The sequence below is a fragment of the Rosa rugosa genome, chromosome 4 (assembly GCF_958449725.1).
Source record: "Rosa rugosa chromosome 4, drRosRugo1.1, whole genome shotgun sequence".
NCBI classification, from domain to species: Eukaryota; Viridiplantae; Streptophyta; class Magnoliopsida; order Rosales; family Rosaceae; genus Rosa; species Rosa rugosa.
In genome coordinates this window covers 21,783,398-21,802,673 of record NC_084823.1, presented here as the reverse complement: position 1 = coordinate 21,802,673, position 19,276 = coordinate 21,783,398, and the positions used below count along the sequence as shown (strand labels likewise).

Sequence of the window (19,276 nt, the reverse complement as noted above, 5' to 3'; positions counted from 1 at the left end):
CTCTTCCCCCCCATAAGTTGGTTTTCTTGCTCTCTGTGATCTTCTAGGCTGAGCTACTGGATGATTGTGAGGTTCTTCATTAGGGATTTGTTCAGGTACTGGATCAGTTACTTGACTAGTTACGTGACCAGTTATTTGACCTGGTACAGTTACTTGGTCAGTTACATGACCAGGTGCAGGTACTTGGTCAGTTACATGACCAGTTACTTGATCAGGGACAGTTACGTGGTCAGTTACTCGACCAGTGACTCGATCAGTTACATCTTGTTCTAAAGGCAACACAACACTTATATTCTCATCCGACACAATTTCCTCAAAATCTAAGGTTAAATCCTCAAGGTTTGTATTGTGAACTTTTTCACTTAGAAACTTTACTTGATGTGTTTCAAAAATTCTAGGTGAATGATGAGCAGAATATAATTTCTAGCCTTTAGATTTATCTGGATAACCTATAAAATAGCAACTAACTGTCTTAGGATCAAGTTTATTCAAGCTTGGATTATAAATCCTAGCTTCTGCATGACATCCCCAAACATGGCAGTGATGAAGACTAGGTTTCCTGCCACACCAAAGCTCAAAAGCAGTCTTTTCTATAGCCTTACTAGGGGTCCTGTTGCAAATATAATTTGCAGTTTTTAAAGCCTCACCCCACAAAAATTTTGGCAAACCAGTTGTACACATCATGCATCTAACCATGTTCAAAAGAGTCCTATTCTTTCTCTCTGCAACACCATTCTGTTGTGGGTTATAGGGTGTTGTATATTGAGCTTTAATTCCATTGTCTTGCAAAAACAAGGCAAATGGACCCTTTTGTTGGCCGGATTCAGTGTACTTGCCATAGAACTCACCCCCTCTATCTGATCTCACTGTTTTGATTTTCTTTTCTAGTTGATTTTCTACCTCAGACTTAAAGATTTTAAAGGCTTTCAATGCTTGTGCCTTTTCTGAAAGTAGATAAATATAACTGTATCTAGAAAAGTCATCAATGAATGTGATAAAATACACATTCCCATAGATAGTTTGATGCCTAAATGGTCCACATATATCAGTGTGTATGAGTTCTAATAAATTTTGGCTTCTATATGCAGTCTTCTTTCTAGTATTAGTTATTTTTCCCTTAAAGCATTCAACACAGTCTGTTAGATCAGAAAAATCAAGTTCATTTAGGATGTTGTTTTTCACCAAAATTTTCAGTCTCTCTTTTGAAACATGGCCGAGTCTTCTATGCCATAAAAATGCAGACTTTTCATTTAGTTTGGTTCTTTTAACACTTGTTAAAGTGCTATTACTGTTGGTGTTATTTTCAACAAGTAAAATTTCTTGTTGAGCCATTGAACAATTTAACTGTAAATAATCATTCATAATAACACCAGAACCAATTTGAACAGAATTTTTAGAAATAAAAATTCCATTGCTATCCATAACAAGTCTACAACCAGATTTTACTAAAAGAGAAACTGAAACCAAATTCCTTCTCATGGAAGGTACATAAAAAACATTGTCCAGAACTAACAATTTTCCTAATCCTAAATCGAGCTTTAAGGTTCCAATAGCCTTGACTGCCACTCTCATGCCATTGCCTACACACAGGTTCACTTCATCACTTTTTGGGATTCTCCTCCTTATGAATCCCTGCAAAGAATTAGTAATATGAATAGGTGAGCCTGAATCTATCCACCAAGACTGTGGTTCAACATTTATAAGATTAATTTCTACGGAAAAAAACTGTATTAGAAAAAATCTTACCCTTTTTGGCTAACCAGTTCTTATAGCCAGTGCAGTCCTTTTTCATGTGTCCTACTCTTTTGCAAAAGTAGCACTTGAACCTGAATGGCCTGTTTTCCTTGGCCACTGCAGCTGTTGAACTCTTAGTTATGGCTTTGGTAGGCTTGAGCTTATTCTGGGGCTTTTTCCTTTTAGGCTTCTCAATGAGGTTAATGGTTGTAGCAGGTTCCTTTTCTTCCTTGATCCTAGATTCCTCATCCACACAGATGGATATAAGTTCATCTAGAGTCCAGTTTCCCTTTTGAGAGTTGTAACTGGTCCTAAGATGACTAAAACTGTTAGGCAAGGAATGTAGTGCATAATGCACTACCTGCTCATCCCTAACCCCCATCAAGAGCTCTCTGAGTCTGCCATTTATATTGATCATCTTCATAATATGCTCTCTAACTCCCCCTGAACCCATGTACTTTAGATCATGAAACTCCTTGGTTAGCCTAGCTGCTTCTGCTTTTTCACTTTCTTTAAACTTAGCACCTATGTGAAGGAATTGTGTCCTAAAACAATCATTTTGATGTAATTATTATTGTAATTATTATTAATCAAAAGGGCAAGTTTATTGTTCATTGCTTATATTTAATATTTGATTGAACAATGTCCAAGGAATATGAGTTAAAGAGAAAGTAATCTAAAGAGTTAGATGTGTGAGACCTTTACTCTTTCACACTCTTATCCTAAAAGGTTCCTAGTCATAGGATTATCACTTGGACATTGATAATCCGGAAAGACTAGCACATACTATGTATGCTCAATATGGAGGATGATATGTCTCTTGTCATTTGTGTAGAGACACTAATACAAGTATGTGGGTGCTCTTAACTTAAAGAGTACACTGAACGCGATCATTAGAGTTCTTGTATGGAGTCTTACTTACATGTCAAACTTGAACTCTAAATTGCAATAATACAAATTAGTCCTTTGACCTGAGACACCATAGTTGTCTTATGAGTGAATGGATTATCTCTTGATGATGCAATAACATTGTGTCCCTTAATGGATATAATAGATGCATTCATTGGTATAATCAATTCGGTCATGGAGACATGTGAGTGTACAATAAGGAATCTCTATCCTTAAGTAAATAAGGTGTATGTTCAAAGATGTGATTCAATGAGTCTTTGGCCAAAGCATTGAATGAGATTAAAAAGGAGTTTTTAATCACATTCTAAGAATCACATAAGAATGAAAATCACATTAGGGGATTGACATATCAATTCCATACCCCGATGATGTGATTTAGAACATAGTGTTAGAGAAGGACCGTATTGTATTGTAATTCCAATTGAATAGGTTCTTTGTCATTCTACATTAACTAGGGTAGTCATGATATGTTGCAAGACGTCACTCATGACTTGTGAAGTCCCCGAGGATTAATAAACATTTATAATCCTAATAACAAGGGAGAATCAAAAATGGAGTTTTTGATTCGTAAACAAAATAGAATGGTTTCTATAAACTTCACTGCCTTGTTAATTAGAACCTAAGAGATCGCACACCATATAAGTGGATCCTTGAGATTGTATATGAAGAAGATTAAACAAGAGTTGGTTATGACCAAATAATTAATTAGATTTATTATTTGGACATAATTAGGTTTTTCGGGTAAAACCGAACCTATTGGGCCTAAACGATTGTCGGGCTTTTCGTGTGGACTTGGGCTTCACTAAATGAGATTTAAATGAAAGCCCAAGACACATTTTTAGTGCCCAATAACAAGTATGGACCAGCCAAAATATTGGCTTTATGAAAGTCAATATTTTCTTTTAGTAATTGGAGTTATTTCCTATTATATAAAAGTGAAAGCATGGACAAAGAGAATAAGTGTGTCTCCACACTATTATTTTCTGATTTGAGATAGAGAGAGAGAAAGAGTTCTTTCTTGGTCCATTACAAAATTAAAGGAAAGAAGAACACTTGCATAATTTCTTCTTTTCTTTCATCTTTCTTCATCTCTTGATTCACTTGGTGAAGATCCTTAGAGGCCATATCCTTTTGTGGCTTTACTTGTTACATCAAAGAGAAGATTACAAGCACAAGAAGGAGTACAAGAAGGAGTTCTTAATCCAAGGTGCTTCAAGGTGGAGGAAACACACACAAGGAGAGATCAAGGAGAGGAACTTTGGTGGTTCACTTGGATCGGATTAAAATCACGCTCCAAGGGTGAGTAGAACATAAACTCCCTCTTTGTTCTTCCTTACTATGCATGCTATGTTTATATACATATCACAATAAGCCAAGATCATGGGTTAAAGGAATGGATTTTATGTTTAGTTAGTAGTTTAATGGTTAAACTAATTCCGCACTAATTAAAAAGTTTTGAAATCCATCCATTCCTTCAATTGGTATCAGAGCCATTGGCTTAATTTTGATATGTTATAAACATGGCTAAGTATGTTGGTTGATGTGATTTTCTTAAGCTTAGAGTAATATGTAATTTAGATCATAAAATTTGCTTTATCATAAAAGTTATGAAGCATGTGATGTAAGGTAGATTTTATGATAGCTAGAAAAAGTTTTCTGGAAATTACATGTAAGAAGTGGTTTAAGTTTTATGAAACTTTGATGCATATGAGATATGTATTAAGGGATTCTATATGTTTCTTAATTAAGGTGTTAATCTTAGAAACATATTAGATTATATATGCCTTAGGGTATGCATGATTTTTGGCTTCAAAGATGAAGTAAACAAATGTTCAATGGAAGAACACAAAACTGAAATTTTATTTCCAGCTTTGGAACATGTCTAAACTAGTTATGAACTAGCTAATTTTTCATGGTGTTTGCTTTCACTTTTGATCCATAAATTCATGAATTGAAATATACCTAATAGTTAATGATGATATAAAATCATTTCCATGTTTCCCTCACCAAATAGTTGGTAGGGTTAGTCATCTTTACTATTAGTTTCTCTAAATTACCCACCAAAAGTTGGAATGAGATAAAAGACATGTCTCCCTAAATCACTCACCAAAAGTTGGTGAATCATGATGTAAAACATCATCCCCTAAATCACTCACCAAAAGTTGGTGATGCATGATGTAAAACATCATCCCCTAAATCACTCATCAAAAGTGATGTGAGACATCATCCCCTAAATTACTCACCAAAAGTTAGTGATGCATGATGTAAGACATCATCATCCCCTAAATCACTCAACTAATTTACTTGCATTAAATTAAAGTAATTTAGTGGTTAACTTATTTTGATTGAGTTAATTATGCTTGTTTAATTAACCTTATTAATCTTGGTTAATTAAAGGATGATTATGGACTATGGCCAAATATAATTGAGCATGAGATTGGCCGACTATTCATTTTGAATGAATGTGGTTATGTAATTAAAGTAGTTAATTCATTTGGGTTATGTAATTAATTTAGTTAATTCATTTGGTTGTGTAACTAAGTAGCTTATTTAATTTATTCAAGTTTGATTAAATTTAAATGGGAGCTTGTATGCCCCTCATCCACTCTTGTAATCGAAGATGGCGGCACATGATGATGATCCAAAGAAGAAGTTTGAAGTCATCAAGCCTTGAAATAAGTTCAAGTGCAAAGTGTAATAGCTTAGCTTAGTTATTTAATTCTCGTAATCGTTACGCGTAATTAAAATCAACCACCCAAACATAACCTTGATCCAACATATTGGCTCATGTTGGATCAAACAACAAGTCCATAATCATCCTATGTGACCTATTATAATTGCATGTTCATTGCACTTGATCAAGTAATTTTATATTTCCCATGATTCCATTTGAAAAATGTTTTTGATGAAATCAAATTGTTTTCTGAAAACAATTAGTGGGAGTATTTTATTATAGATCAAGTATAATGAATGTGTGATTGCATTAGGATCAAAGCAAATGCAATGTGATTGTTATTAATGAGATTATTAAAGATGAGACCTTAAAATTCCCTCAAAGTGATATTAAGTTGAAAAACGAAGAAGTCATTATGAATGCTTCTTTGTGGCCTTCCAACATTGTAATCTCCTAGTAGATGTTATTGCATGTGAATATCATTCCGAACGGAGGTATTTCTTGCTAGGAGCATTAAAGAGAGGTTATTCAACATTTGATGTTGTAAGGTAGGGACAAATCTTGGTCAATATTCTATTATGATGAGATTTAATTTTTGATCTCTATACTTACATGAGATGTTGGGTATAGCTTAACTAGAGTAATTTATCAATATCCTATTATGGTGAGACTTAATTACTTTAGAGGCCAAAGTTATGGATATTCACATTTGATGTGATTGGATAAGAGTATCCTCTCATGGAAATTAAGTTGACTTATAGTTCTATTATGATGCGGTTGGCTTAATGAAAATGAGTCTTCCATACTCACTAAGAGTTTTAATTTATACTCTTGAATTCCTTTGAGGGATTTGGAATTTGTTAAAATAGTGAGAGGGTGCCATTTGATTCTTAAGACCCGAGTCACTTGGTTTTAAAATCAATCTCACTTCTTTTATTTTATGTTATGTAGACTGCAATATGTCAGGACATCCTATCACCAAAATTCTCAATGAAAATCGTCTTGAGGGCCCAAACTTCAATGACTGGCTCCGCAATTTGAAAATTGTATTGACATTCGATAAGATCGCTTATGTCTTACAAAATGCACCCCCTCACACTCCTTTGGCTCAAGATGCAACCGATGAGCAACGTGTTGCTTATCAAAAGCATAAGGATGATGACACTCAAGCTAAATGTGTTATGCTTGCATCCATGAACTCACAACTTCAGAAGCAACATGAGAATATGGATAGCGCCAGTTCTATATTACTCCATCTCACTGAATTGTTTGGTGAGAGAAATAGAAATGTGCGATTCACAGCTGTCAATGAGCTTGTTAAGACAAAGCATGTGAGGGGTGCTCCTGTGCATCAACATGGTCTAAAAATGATAGGCCTTATTGAGCAAATTCAAGACCTTGGATTTGCACTTGATGCGGAGCTAGCTCAAGATCTTCTTCTATCCTCCCTAGATGATTCATTTTCTCAGTTCATAATGAACTATAATATGCAACAAATGGATCATACTCTTTCTGATCTTCTCAATATGCTGGTATCAGCTGAGAAGCAAATCAAGAAAGAGAGTGGGAGTGTGGCCATTGTCGCTTCTTCTTCCAAGTCCAAAGGCAAGGGAAAAGGGAAGAAGAAACAAGTGGCAAAGCCTAAAGGAGCAGTCCAAAAGAAGAAGAAGAAGGAACAAAAGGAACCAAAAGGTGTTTGTTTCTTTTGCAACAAGGATGGGCATTGGAAGAGGAATTGCAAAGCTTATCTTGCATCCTTGAAGAACCAGTCTTCAACAGCAGGTATGATCAATGTGATTGAATCAATACTTACAGTTAATAATACTTCCACTTGGATAATTGATTCAGGTGCATCTCACCATGGTTGCACTTCGTTGCAGGACCTAGTGGGAGCTAGGAAGCTAAAAGCTGGAGAAATCACCCTACGTGTAGAAAATGGCACAAGAGTTGACGCCAAAGCCGTGGGGACTTATGTTTTGAAGTTACCATCAGGAGATACATTGGAGTTAAATAATTGTCTTTATCTTCCTATATGTATAAAGAACCTTATCTCCATCTCCATGCTTTTGAAGGATGGTTATAGAGTAGTTTTTGAGAAACTAAGTGGTTCTGTATCTATTAATGAACGCATGATATGTCATGCTAATATTATTGATGGTCTCTTTCATCTAGCTTTAGATGGTAGTATTAATTGTATGTAGGAAAATGCTTTGGGATCTAAGAGATCTCGGGAAACGATTAACCCCATTAAGATGTGGCACCTTAAACTTGGTCATATTAGCCAAGATAGAATTCACAAATTATCCAAAAATGGATACTTAGAGTCGTTAGGATCTGATCCTATGCCTACTTGTGAGTCTTGTCTAAAAGGAAAAATGACTAAGTCACATTATGGTGGACAAAGAACAAGAGTTAAAGAACTCTTAGGCCTAATACATACCGATGTATGTGGTCCCATGTCCACTATTAGTAAAGGTGGATTCTTATACTTCATAACCTTTACCGATGACTACTCTCGGTTTGGTTATATATACCTTATGAAGCACAAATCTGAAGCCTTTGAAAAGTTCAAAGAATTTAAGAATGAAGTTGAGAAACAGACCGACAGAAGTATTAAGGCTCTAAGATCTGATCGAGGAGGCGAATACTTAAGCAATGAGTTTATTGATTATCTCAAACAAGAAGGCATTGTTTCTTCACTAGCTCCTCCTGGAACACCACAACTCAATGGTGTCTCTGAAAGGAGAAATCGAACTTTGTTGGACATGGTTCGTTCCATGATGAGCTATACTGATTTACCTATATCTTTTTGGGGATATGCACTTCAAACAGCAATTTATTTGTTGAATAGAGTGCCTTCCAAGTCCGTCCCTCTTACACCATATGAGATGTGGCATGGGAAGAAACCAAGTCTCAATCATATTAAGATTTGGGGTTGTCCAGCTTATGTCAAAAGACTAGAAGCAGGCAAGCTTGAAGCTAGATCAAGCAAGTGTTTATTTGTGGGATATCCTAAAGATAGTTTAGGATATTATTTCTATCAACCTGAAGAACAAAAGGTGTTTGTTAGCAGGAATGCCACTTTCCTTGAAAGGGACTACGTCCTTGATGGAAATGTTGAGCAAATGGTAGAACTCAAGGAAGTGTCCAACAAGCCACAAACTAACACTCCATTTCCCATTGAACAACTTCCTGAACCAACTATAACACAAACTCCAAGAATTTCTAGTAGGATCCGGATACCTCCCAAGAGGTATGGTTTGTGTCATGAAAGCCTTGGGGAGTTAAATCTCCTTGGTGACAATGAAAACCTGTATGATCCTTCTAGTTATAATGAAGCAATGTCAAATGTTGACTCAAAGCAATGGCAAGAAGTCATGGAATCCGAGATTGACTCTATGTATACCAATCAAGTCTGGACTCTCGTTGACCCTCCACCTGGTATTAGACCAATTGGAAACAAATGGGTCTTCAAGAAAAAGATAGGTTCAGATGGTAAAATAGAAACCTACAAAGCAAGGTTGGTGGCAAAGGGCTATAAGCAAAGAGAGGGCATTGACTATGAAGATACGTTCTCTCCTGTTGCCATGGTTAAATCTATTCGGATATTATTTGCTATAGCTGCTCACTATGATTATGAGATATGGCAAATGGACGTAAAGACTGCCTTTCTGAATGGCAACCTTGAGGAAGACCTTTATATGGATCAACCTGAAGGCTTTACGTCTAAAGATGACATTCATAAAGTGTGTAAGCTTCATAGGTCCATCTATGGACTCAAGCAAGCTTCAAGGAGTTGGAACATCCGTTTTGATGATGCAGTCAAATCTTTTGGTTTCACACAAAACATGGATGAACCTTGTGTTTACAAGAAGGTCAGTGGGAGTGCTGTTGTGTTCCTTGTACTTTATGTAGATGACATCCTACTATTTGGGAATGATGTAGGAATGTTATCTTCAATTAAAGTTTGGTTGTCCAAGACCTTCCTTATGAAGGATCTTGGAGAAGCTGCCTATGTACTAGGAATAAAAATCTACAAAGATAGATCAAGGAGATTAATTGGATTATCTCAATCCTTGTACATAGACAAAGTGTTGAATAGATTTCACATGGAACAATCTAAGAAGGGTTTTCTGCCTGTCAGACATGGCATTCACCTTTCTAAGAAAATGTGCCCACAAACGATTGAGGAAGTGCAAAAGATGAGCAAGATCCCATATGCATCTGCAATAGGGAGCCTCATGTATGCGATGCTATGCACAAGACCTGATATCAGTTATGGCGTAAGCATAACTAGTCGATATCAGTCCAATCCAGGTTTAGAACACTGGAATGCTGTTAAGAATATCCTTAAGTACTTGAGAAGGACTAAAGATTTATTCCTCGTTTATGGAGGTGGTGATTTGCAATCAGAGTTGCAAGTGGAAGCATACACAGACTCAGATTTTCAATCTGATGTGAATGACAGAAAATCCACATCAGGGTTTGTCTTCACCTTGAATGGAGGTGCAGTAAATTGGAGAAGCTGCAAACAAAGCGTTACTGCAGATTCCACTACTGAGGCAGAATACATTGCAGCTGCAGAGGCTGCAAAGGAAGCAGTTTGGATGAAAAAGTTCATCAATGAACTTGATGTGGTTCCTACCATTGAGTCACCGATTCCACTTTACTGTGACAACAATGGGGCAATTGCTCAAGCCAAAGAACCAAGGTCTCATCAAAAATTCAAACACATCGAAAGACGTTTCCATATCATAAGGGAGATTGTTAATCGTGGAGACGTTAACATTCTCAAAGTAGCATCTGTTGATAACATATCGGATCCATTCACTAAGCCTTTATCACAAGCAAAGCTAGAACAACATCTTGAGAAGATGGGTGTACGTTTCATGGCTGATTGGGTTTAGTACAAGTGGGAGATTGAAGGAATTGTGTCCTAAAACAATCATTTTGATGTAATTATTATTGTAATTATTATTAATCAAAAGGGCAAGTTTATTGTTCATTGCTTATATTTAATATTTGATTGAACAATGTCCAAGGAATATGAGTTAAAGAGAAAGTAATCTAAAGAGTTAGATGTGTGAGACCTTTACTCTTTCACACTCTTATCCTAAAAGGTTCCTAGTCATAGGATTATCACTTGGACATTGATAATCCGGAAAGACTAGCACATACTATGTATGCTCAATATGGAGGATGATATGTCTCTTGTCATTTGTGTAGAGACACTAATACAAGTATGTGGGTGCTCTTAACTTAAAGAGTACACTGAACGCGATCATTAGAGTTCTTGTATGGAGTCTTACTTACATGTCAAACTTGAACTCTAAATTGCAATAATACAAATTAGTCCTTTGACCTGAGACACCATAGTTGTCTTATGAGTGAATGGATTATCTCTTGATGATGCAATAACATTGTGTCCCTTAATGGATATAATAGATGCATTCATTGGTATAATCAATTCGGTCATGGAGACATGTGAGTGTACAATAAGGAATCTCTATCCTTAAGTAAATAAGGTGTATGTTCAAAGATGTGATTCAATGAGTCTTTGGCCAAAGCATTGAATGAGATTAAAAAGGAGTTTTTAATCACATTCTAAGAATCACATAAGAATGAAAATCACATTAGGGGATTGACATATCAATTCCATACCCCGATGATGTGATTTAGAACATAGTGTTAGAGAAGGACCGTATTGTATTGTAATTCCAATTGAATAGGTTCTTTGTCATTCTACATTAACTAGGGTAGTCATGATATGTTGCAAGACGTCACTCATGACTTGTGAAGTCCCCGAGGATTAATAAACATTTATAATCCTAATAACAAGGGAGAATCAAAAATGGAGTTTTTGATTCGTAAACAAAATAGAATGGTTTCTATAAACTTCACTGCCTTGTTAATTAGAACCTAAGAGATCGCACACCATATAAGTGGATCCTTGAGATTGTATATGAAGAAGATTAAACAAGAGTTGGTTATGACCAAATAATTAATTAGATTTATTATTTGGACATAATTAGGTTTTTCGGGTAAAACCGAACCTATTGGGCCTAAACGATTGTCGGGCTTTTCGTGTGGACTTGGGCTTCACTAAATGAGATTTAAATGAAAGCCCAAGACACATTTTTAGTGCCCAATAACAAGTATGGACCAGCCAAAATATTGGCTTTATGAAAGTCAATATTTTCTTTTAGTAATTGGAGTTATTTCCTATTATATAAAAGTGAAAGCATGGACAAAGAGAATAAGTGTGTCTCCACACTATTATTTTCTGATTTGAGATAGAGAGAGAGAAAGAGTTCTTTCTTGGTCCATTACAAAATTAAAGGAAAGAAGAACACTTGCATAATTTCTTCTTTTCTTTCATCTTTCTTCATCTCTTGATTCACTTGGTGAAGATCCTTAGAGGCCATATCCTTTTGTGGCTTTACTTGTTACATCAAAGAGAAGATTACAAGCACAAGAAGGAGTACAAGAAGGAGTTCTTAATCCAAGGTGCTTCAAGGTGGAGGAAACACACACAAGGAGAGATCAAGGAGAGGAACTTTGGTGGTTCACTTGGATCGGATTAAAATCACGCTCCAAGGGTGAGTAGAACATAAACTCCCTCTTTGTTCTTCCTTACTATGCATGCTATGTTTATATACATATCACAATAAGCCAAGATCATGGGTTAAAGGAATGGATTTTATGTTTAGTTAGTAGTTTAATGGTTAAACTAATTCCGCACTAATTAAAAAAGTTTTGAAATCCATCCATTCCTTCACTATGAGCTCCAAAAAATCTGATGCTAGCTCAGGCTCTTCTATACTTCCCCTGACAGTCTTCGACATAAATGTTCGGATGATGTTCTTAGCCATTCTATTTGATCTATGCCACTTCTTGTAAAGGTCAGTATCTTTCTTGGTGCTTTTTTCATTCAACTCTTCAGGCTTATCCTCAGTAAAGCAATAGTCTATGTTCTCATGCATTCCCATATAATTTTCCACAGAGTCTAGCCAAGCTCTATAATTTGTTCCAGTTAACATCAAGACATTGTTCAAGTTCATGTAAGAGTTACCTAAGGAGCAAAACAAAATTCATGTGAGTTCTCAATTTTGTAAAGAAAATTAATTTTAAGTTTTCTGTGTTTTATTTAGCTTTAAGCAACCAAAACAAAAACATACAAAAAACCTAAACAATCCATACTTGCATTCATATCAGTCCATAACAAAAAACAATGTTAAGCAACACTTTTGAGCAGAAGCATAACATCCTGGAGTTCTTTATCAATATGCCATGTTCAATGAAAACAAGTTATCCAAAGAAATTTATCCACATCTTTAGACAGAAGAAAAATTTCTAACTATCCGTATTTATTTTCATCAAGCATGCATACTGCTGTTTTGTATTCTAAAACCATACTTAACCACTTCTTTGGAAGATAAAACTGAAGCATAGTTTTAAAACACAAAACACAATTTCAGTTTTGTTACTCGATCAGGTACAATTACTTGGTCAGTTACTTGACCAGTTACACGTACCTGATCAATGTTTTCTGCCAACATCAATGAAGGATGCTTTGTGCATCATAATCACATATGCCAACAGAAAACCACAAAACATATGAGCTCTTTTAGTTTATATTCTATCCAGATTCATCCTTGTTAGAAAATTAAGCTCTTGTATCTGTCACCCTTAACAATGTGTAAATAATTTCAGGGAGATTTTTGTTCTTCATACAATTTTACACAATCACAGATACAATACCATATCATCAATTAACTGAACATGCATATCAATTCACACATACACATTGAAGCACAGACAATTGTTTCGATTCCAAGAATCCACAGAACAATCAAGAAATTGTAAATTTCATCCGGTCACCATCTACTCTAACCTAATGCACGTCGGGAATGCTACTAGGGTTCTTGAGCACAATCAAAACTTAATTATCATGCTATGAATCGAAAACAATTTTCACAGAAAAACCTGTTTTTGCTTTTTCCCCAATTTGCTGCTAAAAAAATCATAGCGGAAGCGTGAATTTTATAATTAAACAGATGCAGCAGTCGACTTAAGTAACTTACCTTGATCAGGTACCTAACCAGTTACTTGGTCAGTTACTTGATCAGTTACATGACCAGTGACTTGGTCAGTAACCTAATCAGTTACTTGACCCGTAAAGCAAAAACCCTTAAAAAAATTTTTTTGTTTGTTTTGCAAAACCCTAAAACAATTTTTCATATTTGTGAACCTGGCTCTGATACCAATTGTAAAACCATAATTACATGCTCATAACATATGCACAACAATCATAAAATGGATCAAGGCTTACCTTCAGCAATCACTGGCATGGATTCCATCTTATGCAGTTGCTTAACTTGATCACTGAATATGGTCTTCTGTTACTTACCAACTTGCTTCTCAATGGACAGAACTTATGCAATAGTCGTGGTAGTAATCAGGGACCAATTCATCTGTATATATATGAGACTTAAACCTCAAGAAGCTTCCCATTAAAGCATTCCTTGTCATTTTAGGTTTCACTGTTAGATTCCTAATGTATCACAACTTGTAGCCTTTCTTGTAGACTAAGCAATGGATTACTATCCTTAATGAATTGATACACTACTTCATTAAGTCACTAGTATTGATTCACTGTTTGTATCCATGTTAAACTAGGATTGATATTAAGCTAATCATCAATTACTTTATGATGATATGTGTTATGTCCATATTTGATCTTACATTAGCATGCAAGATACTGTTCTTAGCCAGGAGATCAGCAACCATGTTGCGCTCACGCTTGATGTGCTTAATCTGGATGAACTCAAACTCATGCATCAGTTGTCTACAGTTCATTATCAACGTTCCCAAGGGATGGAGATTAATATTGTCACTATGCATGAGATTGATGAGCACAGAGGAGTCAGATTCAACTTCCAATTTAGTAACCTTTAGGCTCAACGCCAGTTGCAGTCCATGATAGAGGCCCCAGGACTCAGCTTGAAGGACCTCACCTGCACCAACATTAATCATAAAGCCACCACACCAAGCCCCAGTGTCATCTCTTATAACTCCACCTGCTCTAATAGCACCATTGCTGACTCTGGATCCATCAACATTAAGTTTGTGGTTTCCAGTAGCAGGTCTAAGCCAAGGAAGCATATCAGCATTTCTAATCAAATGAGTATTAGGCTTAGAATTAGCCTTAACCCAATCAGCAGCATAGTTAAAGATAACTTCAGAGGGATTATAAGGAAAACGGAACTCCACATCAAAACCACTCTAGCACCTCCATTTCCAAATAAACCAACAACAGAAGATGAAGAAAATATTCCAGTTCAAGTTATTCATGTGATAGCCTTTTTGCAACAGGTTGGCAAGAATCCAGTCTTCCCAATTTAAATTGAAAGTATTTAGCATGTTGGCAGGGATAGCAAAGGAATGCCAAACCTGCTTAGCCTTGGGATAGTCTCGAAAGAGATGTAACATAGTTTCCTTGGTGTTTATGTAGAACTAGCAGGAAGGATTGGATGTGAGCTTTCGTTTAAAATGCTGTTAATTTGTTAGCAGCTTGCTTGAGACAAAAGACCAGAGAAATATTTTGAGCTTATGAGGAATAGGAAGGGACCAGTTCCTCAACCAACCATAACTTTGGCATCCCTGTTCATCACAAAGAATCCTGTAAGCAGATTTAACAGAGAAGATCCCTGATGAGGTACCACCCCAGATAATTTGGTCAGGAGACTCGGAGCCAGCTATAGGGATAGCAATAATTTTGTCAATAATCTCATCAGGAAGGTTAGCCTGTAACATAGGCAAGTTCCAATTCCTATCAATCCAAAAAGTTTGGACAATAGAGTTTAAGTTAATGCTATCAAGATTTAAAGCATGGTTTTTAAGCATGCCACATGGGGACCACTTGTCTGTCCAGAATTTTGCCTCAGTCCCATCACCAATTCTCCAACTCAGACCTTTTCGCAGGAGATCAGCACCATAAAATATACTAGACCAAGTGATAGAGCAATTCAAGGGCTTTTAATAATTGTTCTGCAATAGGGAGGCATAGTGAAGATATTTTTTCTTATATATAGACTTTGCTCCATAAACCTTGATCATCCTGCACAATTCTCCAGCTGGCTTTTGCAAGCATGGCCTTATTCATATCAACTGTCTTCTTTATTCCCAAACCACCATATCCCAGTTTGTGAGATGAATCTTCCTTTTCTGCTCAGTGTCTCCCCAAAGGAAATCCTTATTAAGCTTGTCCAATTTGTCACAGGTTTGAACAGGGAGCTTTGCAGTTTGCATAGCATAAACAGGAATTGAAGAGTTAACAGACTGAATGAGAGTGAGAGTGAGAGTTTCTTTGCATAGGGTTATGCTCATCTAAAATTTAATAGGGATCCTGCTGTACTAAACAATTGATATTTTTACTTTCCTCTTTTCTTTTTTTTTTGTTTCCAAATATTGTTCTTAGTCCTGACGTTCGTTTATAATTAGTAAGTTGTTCATGATGATATCAGTTTGGAATGTTTATTTTGCTTGTTCGTTGGTTTTGCAAGATTTTTTTTGGCTATGAAATAGAGTATTAAAGCTACTGCTGCATACTTTTGTCTGCGGTCTTTCTGTCAATGAAGTTGATATCTGTTAGGTCTGCTTACTGAGGAGTCTTCAGTAAAGGAATGCCTAAAGTGGTGAAGGTTGAGCTTTATCAGTGAGCCTTGGTCTGTCATTATTATACTGGCATTTCCCGTTAATGAAGTTAGAATGTCATGATTATTGGCTTTGCCCAAGGCTTCTAGAGGGGGGATGGTAATTGGTCAATGTTAGATCCCAGGTCTGAATCTTGCTGTGATGAAATGAATAAAAACTAAAATTGATTGCTGGAGGCGTCCTCGGGTTCAGAAGCAGATAGTGCCTCCTGCACAGGCCGGATTTACACAGAAGCGGATGTTCGTTGAACAATCAAGAAATAGAATAATGATTACATTTAAAAACCTCAAAAGGCAAGAAAAAAACAACTAAACTTTAAATCAACTGGAACACGCTCTGCAGCAGTTACAAAGGAATAGAAGTGGTTTCATGCTTGGAGGTTTCTGAGGTTGTGTCGCTCTGTCCGGCGACCCGTTCCTGTGACGTGGTCGTCGGACTCGTCGATGTAGTACGTTTCGTTTGTCAGCCCATAAGTAAAGGCCGGATTCCGAGTGGCGACGGGGACAAGAAGAAGCGGGGTTGGAGCACAGTGTTTTGGCGGTCATGTCTGCAACCACCAACGTGGGTCACCCAAGCCGGCATCCCACTCTTCTCGGGACTTTGGCGATCTGGTGAAGGGCTGCGTTCCGGATCTACCTTGCTACTGGGCACCATGGAGGACCATCGTGTTTGGAGATCTTTGGAGTTCTTGGTTCAACGTCGGTGTTCACAGGATCACCGCCTGGTCCAGCCACTGATGCCGGTTGCGACAATTTGGCGGCGTGTTTCATCAGCGATGGTGGTTCGTCTCAGAGGGGACGCGAAGGAGATAACTGCCGGGTCTGGGTCGTGGAGTCGTCCTGCTGGTTTGGGCCTCTTATGTGACTATGGGCTTGTCAGACGGCTTTGGGTCAACACTGTGGTTTTGGGCCTTTGCTTGTGGGTCTGTCCTAGGTATTATGTTTTCCTTTTAGTAGGTTTCAATTGTAGGTGTATTTTACATACAATAAATCCTTGCCAACCCTTGGTGAGGATGTGTGGGCTTCGTCCTTGTCTGCAAACTCAGTATGCCTTGTCTGCCCTAGCGAGGCGGGTAATCATGCATTGGTTGCAACCTCCTGGTGGTAGAATGAAATGACGTGTCGTCGGTATTATTCCCGATTGGCAGCATGTTGGGAAAGCTACTTATCTATTGGTACTATGGCACTGCCTTATCTTTCCGATGTGCCACTGTCATTGTAAAGCAAATGGAGTAGTCGGTATGACACTCTTTGCTATCAGGTGCATGTTTGAATACATTGTAGTTGTAGAGACTACTGGTATTATTCCGAAGTTTCTCTTGATATGTATTGTAATGAGGGGTTTAGGCATCATGTCCCCCCTATGTATTCATCCGTTTCATTAGTAAAGGCCTGAGGGCAGCCGCACCGCCCTTATTTCAAAAAAAAAAAAAAAAGGCAAGAAAAACATAACTTCAAAAGTAAAAAGAAATAATTTTTGTAATTTAGAAAGAAAGAATATCCACCCATATAAAAGGAAGTTAATAGGGGAGTTAAAAACATTCCACATTTAAAACTTTTTTTCCTGAACGCGCCTCACGCGCCTTCCCCAAAACCTTTTGCCGTTACCCAACTCATACACCGTCTGGCCCGTTGACTTCACCTTCTGCGACCCAAATTCCGGCTCCTTGAAGGTACTGGTGGCGATGCCGGCTTTTGTGTTCTCCGCCCTTCCACCGGGAAGCGGCGGAGGCAACGTTTCTCTGATGATGCAACGCAAACGAACTAAGAAGGGCGGTGATATCTCCTCTGATCTTGAAGCTCTTCGCATGGAAGATCTTGATTCTTCTACTCAGTCCATTCCGATTCAGCAATCTGATTCAAGCTATGCTAGTAAGTTGAAAAACCCGGTTGATCGATATAGGCAGACGATGATGGAAGAGTTCGAATTCACTGATGAGGATTGCAACTACACTCAAGGCAAGCATGGTCAAAATGTTTCTTTCTCGGAGAAGGTACACAATAAGCTTGACTTTGATTGGCGTTGTGCTGTAGTTGTTAAACTTATGGGTAGACCGAATTCTACAAACACCTTTGATTTCATGTTGAAAGGGTTAAGAAGAAAATGGCAAGTCAAAGGGGGCTGGCACTTCATTGACCTTCCCAATGACTTTTTCATCGTTAAGTTTAATCTGGAAGAAGATATGAATAGTGTGTTGTGTGGAGGACCTTGGATTCTAGCTGGTCAGACTTTGATTGTTAGGAAATGGAGGCCTGATTTTGACCCCTTGAATGAATTTATTGGGAAAATGGCTTTATGGGTTAGAATTTGTGGTTTGCCTGTTAAATATTTCAAGGATTACACTGTTGCTAAAATTGGCAAAATTCTTGGAGATGTTGTTAAGGTTGATCAGGTTACTATTGGCCAATCTTGGGGCAAATTTGCTCGAGTTTGTATTGAAGTTGATCTCAGTAAGCCCCTGCGCCCTTATGTTGAAGTGGAATCTGTTGCCTACCATGTTGTTTATGAAGGAATTTCCATGATATGCTTTGAATGTGGTTGCTTTGGCCACTCTAAGGATAAATGCCCAACCATACATGCCGTGCCAAATGCTAATCCTCAAGCTAGTGAACCTGATAGCAACACTATTGACCAGGTTATTGTCTCCAAGGGAAATTCGGAATCACAATAGGATATGGACACTTCTCAAGCTCAACCTTCAATTATTAAGGAGGACCTGCATGGGACCATGGATGCTGATGAATTACAGTAATAAAAAGAAGACCATTGATGGTGGGGGAGCAAAGAAAAATACAAATAAGGGTTCAAGGTTTACTGTTTTGCAGGATGAGGATGCTATGCCTTCTACTGAACCTAAGACCATTACTGAGAATACCACTAAGCCATCAACTCCTCCAATTGTGAAACTGTGGACTAGTTTCCAAGATAAGAAAAAGAATTTCACCAAGCCAAGTTCTGCTAAGGCGGGATTCAATTCAGCAACTAATGATTCCAGTACTGGTGCCTCTACTTCAGGGTACATCAAAACTATGTCAAGGTTTCCAATGAAAGATGTGTCCAATAATGTTGATAATAGCAATGGTTCAAAGGCTGCAATGCAATACCAAAGGAAAACCAAAGGTACTATCTCTTCTGCTACTAAACACCAGCCTCACATCTTCAAAAATCTCTCTTTTGAAAATGTTGATGCTAATGTGCTTGGTAATGCTATTTCTGCTATCTTTGGTCATTGTCCTCCGGATA

At 37.3% G+C, this 19,276-nt stretch overlaps 1 protein-coding gene across 1 annotated transcript; it reads left to right on the top strand.

Annotated features, from left to right (window-relative positions):
• Positions 1–17,717: 17,717 nt before the first annotated feature.
• LOC133744513 (uncharacterized) lies at positions 17,718–18,704 on the top strand. The gene has a single exon (XM_062172609.1). The coding sequence runs from the start codon at positions 17,718–17,720 to the stop codon at positions 18,702–18,704; it is 987 nt and encodes a 328-aa protein (XP_062028593.1).
• Positions 18,705–19,276: the final 572 nt, after the last annotated feature.

Excerpts from the sequence above, each read along its gene's own strand:
- LOC133744513 (XM_062172609.1), top strand. The coding sequence starts at position 17,718 with ATGCCGGCTTTTGTGTTCTCCGCCCTTCCACCGGGAAGCGGCGGAGGC.